We start from the raw sequence: 8,998 nt of genomic DNA, 5'->3' as shown, positions 1-8,998 counted from the left end.
GCTGGGCCTCAGTCATGCCTATGTAACCAATACTGGAAAACTAGTGGGAGTCGTGGCACTGAAAGAGGTAGCTCATCTATCCATCCATCCATCCATCCATCAGTTGTCATGGCTAGTTAATTCTTATTTTCCAGATTGTCTAACCCTAATTTCTACTTCTGCATCAGCTTCAAAAAGCCATCGAGGGCTCCACACGCAGTGGCGTACGCTTGCGCCCCCCTCTGGCCAGTTTCCGTGGCACAATTCGTAAAGCTTCAAAGCCTCCTCAGGCCTCCTCCCCTCCATCCTCACCCGGCTCCACCACAGCTCCCTCCTCGCCTCTGTCCGCACCCGTGGTCCCTCACGTCCATTCCCCGAGCCCAGTGGCCCCAGTGCAACAAGAGAAGGAGGAGATGGAGGTGTGGATTGAGGGTGTGAAACGAGAGGTGATCGTGGGTAACAGCAGTAGCACGACGACTGGACGCAGTAGTGGCAGCAGTAGCGGGACAGGAAGTAGTGAGAGTGAGACAGGAAGTCCCGATAGCAGCCCAACCCTACCGCCCTCCTCTCCTCCACCCCCCATCCCTCTCTCCACCCTGCAGCCCGTCCCGGAGAACAAGGAGTGTGAAGAAAACGAGGACGAGGAGCCCCTTTAGAACAAGTAAAGTTTGTTTTTCTTTTATTTAAGGTGTGAACAGTGTACTTTTGTTCACTTTTATTTTTATATACCGATTTCATGTTTTTTATTCATGTGCTCATTTCAAAGGTTTCAAAATGTCTGTTCTTTTCCTGAGTCACACTCAGTTTGTTCTCCTGCTTTCTTTTCTGCTTCCTTTTCCTCTATTCTCTTCCTCTTTTTCCCCCCTCTATACATTTCTTTAAATCATTTTCTTTTCCTTTCTTAATTTCTTCCTCTTTTTCTTTTTTCCACTTAAGAGGAAAAGAAAATTGACAGAATTTTTAGAGGAAGAAGTTTCTCCTCTTCCTCTAGAATTTTCTGTAAATTTTCTTTTCCTCTTTCTTGTTCTTCTTCTTCCTTACACTTGCCCTGTTTATTTCTCTTTCCTCTAAATATTTCTGTAAATAAATTTAATCTCTTCCACTACCATTTGCTCTTCCTCTTCCTCTTCCTCTTTCTGCTTTTTTCCTTTTCCTCTTAAAAAAATCTGTAAATAAATATAAACTGCCCATGGGATTATGCTCAAATAGGTGCTCTTTTTTTCTCCCCAATAACACTTCAAATATTTCTTGTTTTTCAGTGTGTTCCCTTGACATTCAGTAGTTTAATGTAACACTGCTGTGTGACTGCAGTTCTTTTCAGTGGGATTGTAAAAAAAAAAACATAAATGGGGAATCTTCAAACATTTGCTGATTATATTAAAAAAATATTTTATTGGAGCACCAAAACATGAACATTTTCATTACTGACATAAATGATAATGTTAAACCAGGTTTACATGCAGCAGACATTATTTCAGACCTCATAAAAGCACTTGAAGTCTTCATACACCTAGATCATTTCATATGAACCCTTTATTTTTAAAAAATCAATTTCCAACAAAGAATATTTGCACTGTTTGTGAAGTAGTTGTCAAAAATATCTTAAGAACAAAACATGGCCAGCAGGTGGCACATTGATCCTTTTCAGATCCTTTTCAGAATCTGAACTTTCTTTTCACCTGGAAACTATTTTCCTTGTGCCCTTTTCCAGTTCAAATTCAGGGTGTGCGCACTGTCCTTTCTTAATGCATCCCTTTATGTCCTGCCTTCATCTATCCATCATTTTCTGAAATCTCTCTCAGGTGTCTCTCATGTCTTTAAACCAAGGACCCTGCTGTTTATGAACAATCTGTTGGTTCATGTGATCTGCTTTCTTCTTCTTTTAAATGTTACAGTTAATTTAATGTGATTTTATATCGGTTCAGTCTGTGAGCAATAACTTTATTTGCCTCCATTTTTGTTTGTTTGTTTGTTTTTGTCATATTTATTCATTTATTTATTCATTCATCTCTTTCCTTCTTGGCGTGATGAGATATCGACAGAAAAATGTTTGCTTCTTAATGTAGCTTTGAAACGTTGATTGTTTTTGTCTCATATCTTCCAGGAATTACTAACAATTCAATAAACAGTGATACATTTGGATTAAAAAACGTTTATCGCACATACTTTTTAGATTAGTCAGCGATGTGGAATGATAAATGTTTTTATTATTTTTTGAATCATTGTGTAAAATAATCTTAATATTATCTAAACAATTTAATGATAACTCTCTATAGCCATTGACAAATGAGACAGACCTTCACAATAAGGATTTTATTTACAGCACATTAAAATGCACATGATTTGAATGAGGTTACAGGATGACACCGAATGGAGTTGAAGAATCTGCGAGATCGCTATACCTAGCTTTATTTTATATTCCTCAATAATCAGAACTCCATTTCTGATTTCACCGCATTGCCATTCTGCACTAAATGCATCATATTTCACAGAATATGACAGAAATATGACCTTGTGACATCATTGCTGTCAGCTATTAACGTTGCCATCTTTTGGACATTTCACAAAGAGCTCTGACATTGAAGATGCTGAGAGTGTACTTCCCAAAGGACGTGATTTTGAGAGATCATCCACTTCAATCTTTCTCATTTCGCCTGCTCTCGAATTTTGTTCCAAACACAGCCATTAGATCTGTGAAAATGACTCTCATTCGGCAGACGCTAGTCCTACGATGTGTCGAAATATCACAAAGAATGACAACTCAGAACTCAACAACTCGCAGGCCTCATTAGTATAGAAAAATAAATGTTGCCTCAGCATTGCATAACGGCATTAATCAAAACTTTCAAAATCATCAAAGAATATCAATCGTTGCTAAACCAAATGCCTTCTAACTCTAAATTAGTGTTAATGTTGCCACATCCAAAACGGGTTTTTTTTTCTCTCTCTCTTTTGGAGCGTATATAAGTTTCGACACAGGTTTGAGATGTGCACACTAGTAGTCGAGGGCACTTCTTTCTGCAGCGGGTATTTCAATTACAGCTTATTAAATAATTAGTGGAAAGCCTGCAAGCATTAACCAGAAAAGCACCTTCTTTTCACTTCTTTCCACAGTCGTATGGTCTGTCGTGACAAAAACATACTGTGACCGAACATGTCAACTAGCCCATTAGCACATGATTTTAATGAGGGTAAAATGAGAGTTTATCTCTTTGCATTAAGTCAGCTACAGGGAAAGCTATAACGTAAATAACATGGGAAATATGCATGACATAAATGGCTCCTACATATTAGTTCACCAAAAAATGGACCCATGAGTTGTCTTCAGGATTCCCAGTTTGGTTTCCCGTAGTCTCAGACTCAACGGATTAAAAGTACTCAAAGTTTACTCCTCTTTTTGCATGAGAAGCTTAATGGAACTTCCCAGAATGATGACGATGACTCTTCAGTTTTCCTTTTGTTGTTCAGTGCAAATCAATATTGAGCAGCTCAGCCAGGCAGATAAACGCAGACATCGATGTGAAAAAACGTAGAACAGAAGAAAACAAAAACTTGAGGACAGAACCGGGCTGTCGCTAAGAAGATACAATACATTCGTTTATGTCCATAGTAGTGCATAAGTCTTAGTACCAATACAGTTAGGATGTTGAAAAGGGCAGCACTGTTTCCATTTGGGCAGTATTGTGCTTGGATATATTAAGAGCAAAAACATGTTTTCCAGGGTGTGTACGTGTGTGTACATCAGTGTTTGTGTAAGTGTGTGTGTGTGTGTGTGTGTGCGAATGTGTGGAGGTACATAGGGGACACTTCACGCAAACGGCAAATTCGTAACGTTTTTTCAGAATATACCTTTAAAGACACATACATTCTTACATTCATACTAACATACATACATGTTATATATACATACAAATACATATTGTTTCATTGGCTTTTAGTTTTATTACAAAAATCAATATATATTATTACTATGTGGATACTGTTAATTCAGTCACTTAAATACTCAAAAAAAAACACATGCACTTTCTTTTGGTTGTATTGATTTCTCAGTATTGCACTCTTCGTTTTTATTCGCAAGTGGCCTTGGACTCCCGCGCTCCCGCCATAAAACAGCAGCAGCACATGTAATGCATCATCCCGGCTTTGACGCTCTCCCACGTTTAGTCTTTAAATGCGCCTGGCGCTCAGAGCGTGTTCTTTCGGCGTTTAATAACGAATAAATCTGTTCCTGATGTGACAGTCCATACGAGTACACATCTGGGGTAAAAGGGCGTATACAATAGCTTAACTGGTTGATTATTTCACAGACAGTTTTGTTTTTTGAACTGTCAGTTGGTTGCCACAACGACAACAGCCACCTCTTCTTCCTTCTCCTCCAGCGATTGGACGACGCAGGATGTGACCTCATAGGTCATGTGCTCAGCCACTGGCTCTGCTTGCCCTGGGCTCATGCCCCTAGGTGGGGTGGAGCCCTCTCTTTGAGGTGGAGGGGTCAGGGCAGGAGTTAAGGATGTCGACTCGGGTTCGAGGGTGAGTGTTATGTCATCCTCCTTGAGAAAGAGAGAAAAAAAATTAAGAAATAGTTTACCGAATTTGCTGAAACATTAACAAACCCTCGGTCCATCCAAGATGTAGATGAGTTTATTTCTTCATCAAAACTGATTTGGAGAAATGTAGCATTACATCACTTTCTCACCAATGGATCCTCTGCAGTGAATGGGTGCCGTCAGAATGAGTCCAAACAGCTGATAAAAACATCACAATAATCCACAAGTAATCCACACGACTCCAGTCCATCAATTCATCTCTTGTGAAGCGAAAAGCTGCATGTTTGTAACAAACATATCCATCGTTAAGGTGTTTTAACTTTAAACCGTCATTTTTGGCCTAAATACCAGACCATAATCCATAATAATGCTTCTTCCAATGGAAAAAGTCTGTTGTCTTTTCACATGAAAATCCACCAACATTTTTGTTTAGAAATGTTTTGGACTGTTTTTGCTTGTAAACGGTCCTTGATCTGTGCATATTTCTCTCCTGATTCAGACGAGATTACATTTTCAGTGGAGAAAGCAATATTATGGATAATTCGTATATTAGCCTGAAGCAATAGTTTGAAGTTATGAACACAGTTTATCACTTCACAAGACATTCATTGATGGATGTGTGGATGTTTTTTTTAGCTGTTTGTACTCTCATTCTGACGGCACCCATTCACTGCAGAGGATCCAGTGGTAAGTGATGTAATGCTAAATTCTTCCAAATTTGTTCTGATGAAGAAACAACCTCATCTGAATCTTGGATGGTCTAAGGGTGAGTACATTCTCACTGAGCTGGTGGTGAAGGAAGTGGAAATAAAATATCTCACCTTGGCTTCCTCTTCCTCTTGCTGCTCCGGGATGCATTCGTTCTCTAAAACAGATTCCTCGCCGTACACTTCTGCCATTCCCATTTCGGCCATGGTCATGCCCATGTGTCCCATCATCTCCACCTGATGGGGCTCCACCTGAGCTGCCGCCCACAGGTCAGCCAGTCTCGGGTGAGTGGGCGGGCCCAAACTGTGAATAGTGCTGTTGGGCGTAGCTTGTAAGGAGTGGGAGGCGCTGCGCAGTCGATATTCCATAGACTTCAAGAGGAAATGAGGAAAAAGAATTACATAAAACAAAAAAATTTGTACTGAACATCTTTAATGAGGCAATGAACTGCATTACTAACAAGCATTGCAGTCGATGTAATTGAATTTTTTTAATCAAAATATTTAAAACTATTTTATTTCAATATTTGATTATAAATCTTATGAAAAACATTTTGATTAGATTGATTGCAATAGATTAGTGATTTTAAAAGAAATTTCTTAGGCTGCATTCATTTGATCAAAAGTACAGTAAACATTAGAATTTTCATTCTAATATGCAAATTTGTAGCTCAAGAAACTTTTCTTATTACATATATTACACATTATTCTTTATATATAATTCTATACATTTTAAAATGATTTTAAAGAATTTCTAATCAGGCACTGAATAGTCTACCCATAGAGACGTAACACCTGAACTCCATCACACCTTTCAGTCATAGTAATTGCTGTTCTAAATACAGCAAGACCACCTACAGCGCCACCCTGTAGATGACACCTGGCTAAAAGAGGTCAAATGGTAGAGCTAAACACAACTCTCTAGTGTTCCTCTGAGCATGTAAACATGGCAGCATGTCAAACTGTGTGTTTTCTAACCTGTTGATACTGCAGGAGCTGCTGCTGCTGATACTGTTGGAGCTGCTGTAGGTGGTTCTGCTGCTGCAGTGTCAGCTGCTGCTGTGGTAAATAGTGGGTGGAGCCATCATAACCCTCTCCCGAAGCCCCGCCCGCCATGATATAAGAGCCAGCAGCGGGAGAAGCCACGCCCGAGGGCTCGTTGCTGATTGGCTCCCACGCGTCAGAGGAGGAGAGACAGTAAAGGCCTTGAGAGACGTAGGTGTGAGGCCACACTTCTGCAGAGGAATGATGCAACGGGTGGTCTGAAGGACAGAGACGAAAAACGAAGAAGAGACAAGGTGAAGTGCAGAATTCAAATGCAGATTGGAACCAAAGTGGTTTCTAGAAAAATAACTACATTAGCGTCCACACCAATGAATAATAATGTTCTGTATATTATAAGCGCATGCTGCAGTTATGTCATCTGCCGCTTTAAATGCTCAAGCCCTTTGTAGCAGGATGCATTCTGATTGGCTGTCAATGTTTATATCATTCATCAGCTGGAAAAAAGTCGTTCTGAAAGTGTTTCCAACCATAGCATTCCTCTGTGTCGTTATCAATATAGTTGTGGTGTGTACTCAGCTATTCTTTTAAATTTAAAATGATTTTTTAACTATATCTTTACCATTATCAGTACAGTTATCGTACTTGGTGTGAATGGACCTTAAATCTGAAATATTCTAAAATTCCTTTTTATGTTCTACAGTGCATGCATAATTATGAGGCAAGTTGATATTCTGATCATATTTTTTTTCCAAGGACATTTGACCAATTCCAAACCACATCAATCTTAATAACTACTGTTAATTTAGTATTTAATCATTTTTAAGTGATGAAGGCTGGAAGTGAAAAACTCCTTATATTCAGGTCTGCATAATTATTAAGCAGATTTTCTTTTACAAATAAAATGAGCCAAAAAAGAGATTTAACTCAGACTGAAAGTCAAAAATTATTAAATGCCCATGAGAAGGATGCAATACTTATGCAATACTAGATTTTGCAAAGTTAAGGCATGACCATGGGACAGCGAAATGCAGAAAAAAACAGGTGGAGAAGAAAAGACACATGTTAACTGCAAAAGAATGAAGAATTAAGGGGAAGAATTAGGTTTGAAACCATCAGAAACCTTTTAGTCTCCAGCGCCACCATTTTCCAGAACTGCAACCTACTTGAAGTCTCCAGAAGTGCAATGTATCAGGTTCTCAGAGACTTTGCTTGGGTAAAAAATCCAAAAAATGACCCTCACTTAATAAGAATCACAAGCTGAAGTGTTGTGAAATACATGAAGACTGATTTTTATAGGCTTTACAGACAGCGTGACTCTTGAAGGACCAGCATCACATCCTCTTGTACCACTCTTTCAAGAATTTATCTTCCAGAATCTGGCAGTAAGTTCTGGGAGTTCATTTTTAGTCCATCTCCTATCGTGAAAGATGGAAGTCAATGGGAGCCGAAACTTTTTGGTTACCAACATTCTTCAAAATGTTCCTCAAATGAAAGAAAGCCATACATTATTGCTTTAAAAATCTTTATACTCATGGTTTTTCATCATTACAATTCTCCGCTACACAAAATCCTCATTATTTTGACATAATCTGGCCAAAGAGATGCTTTTTGTTTGGTGTTACACTGCAACCTTGCTTCAACCCAGGGCTTGTATAAACTCTGATAGTTGAACCTCAGGAAAACTGCTGTTCTGCGATTCTCCCCCATCGCCTTTGGGCCTGCAGCTGTCACTGTAGCATCTCTGACACATCTCCACACAATAAATAAAGTGTTGGCAATGCGCTCTAGACCTGTCAAATGGACTGGAAGGCACATCAGTCAAGGCTAGGTAAACAATATAAATCAAATCTGCAGAAATATCCAAGCGCTCACATCAGTGAAGCATAGAGGTGTGGTTATGAGACTCCTGTCCAAAGATGCAAACAGTTCCTACTGCAAAAGCAGCTTAATATTCAGAAGCTTTTGAGCTGCCAGTGTAATAATTATGCGAGGATGTGCTTAAGAAGTGTGTGCTTGTACACTCTAAAAAATGCTGGGTTGTTTCAACCCAATTTTGGGTCAGATATGGACTAACCCAACTGTTGGGTTAAAAAGTTAATTTAAAAATGTAACCAAAATTTAACCCAACAGTTGGGTTGAAACAACCCAGCATTTTTTAGAGTGTACTGTAATATCTGAGCTGTGGATTAACAAAAGATTGTTCTTTTCATCTAAAGTCAAACAAAACAGAAATCATAAATCTCTCCAACAATGTCTTCATTCTGTTATGGCATGAGGTGGTTGTTTGTGACCCTCACCTCTGCTGGTGATGCTCTCCTGGTTAACCTCACTGAGGTGAGCCACGCTGCCTTGGTTGGAGTCGGCACAGAAACTCTCTCCATCCATAGAGTTCCAGGCTAAGAGTGTGGCCTCAGAAATGGCAAACTGCTGCAAAATGCCTGCAAAAAGCAAGATAACAATTTTGATAAATAAACATTTTAAATATATACAGATTCTTAGTGGTTGGCTGACTCCACTAAACACTTACCAATTCTTAATAACCATTCAATAGTTTAGGGTTTAGGGTTGTTGTTTTTAAGGGGTCATATAATGCTACATGCACTTTTACAAGTTGTTTGAACTGAAATGTGTGTTGGCAGTGTGTGTACACAACCACCCTAAAATGATAAAAATCCACGCAGTGGTTTTTTGTTAATCTACTAAAATCTTTACCCCTTTCTCAAATCGAGCCGATCTCAGATGCCTGTCTGTGTGACGTCA

General features: G+C 39.1%; 2 protein-coding genes across 7 annotated transcripts in view; one reads left to right on the top strand and one right to left on the bottom strand.

Annotated features, from left to right (window-relative positions):
- Positions 1-884, top strand: part of LOC107693266 (chloride channel protein 1-like) — a 33,317-nt gene extending 32,433 nt beyond the window's left edge. The window contains exons 22-23 of the mRNA XM_016492573.1: positions 1-67; positions 168-884. The exon at positions 1-67 is cut by the window's left edge and continues 8 nt beyond it. Coding sequence (XP_016348059.1) covers positions 1-67; positions 168-635 — 535 coding nt within the window. The 3' untranslated portion in view covers positions 636-884. The remainder of the gene's footprint in view (positions 68-167) is intronic.
- A 3,159-nt stretch (positions 885-4,043) lies between these two features.
- The window catches only part of LOC107693361 (protein FAM131B-like), a 28,591-nt gene continuing 23,636 nt past the window's right edge, over positions 4,044-8,998 (bottom strand). For all 6 annotated transcript variants that reach the window (XM_016492709.1, XM_016492710.1, XM_016492711.1 and 3 more), the window contains 4 exons: positions 8,536-8,676; positions 6,212-6,495; positions 5,348-5,605; positions 4,044-4,529 (listed from right to left, as the gene is read on the bottom strand). In XM_016492709.1, coding sequence (XP_016348195.1) covers positions 4,308-4,529; positions 5,348-5,605; positions 6,212-6,495; positions 8,536-8,676 — 905 coding nt within the window. In that variant the 3' untranslated portion in view covers positions 4,044-4,307. The remainder of the gene's footprint in view (positions 4,530-5,347; positions 5,606-6,211; positions 6,496-8,535; positions 8,677-8,998) is intronic.

The sequence above is a fragment of the Sinocyclocheilus anshuiensis genome, unplaced genomic scaffold (genome assembly GCF_001515605.1).
Source record: "Sinocyclocheilus anshuiensis isolate Anshui unplaced genomic scaffold, SAMN03320099.WGS_v1.1 scaffold566, whole genome shotgun sequence".
Lineage (NCBI taxonomy): Eukaryota > Metazoa > Chordata > Actinopteri > Cypriniformes > Cyprinidae > Sinocyclocheilus > Sinocyclocheilus anshuiensis.
The sequence above is the reverse complement of the archived record's forward strand: the minus strand, read 5'-3'. Positions and strand labels throughout refer to the sequence as shown.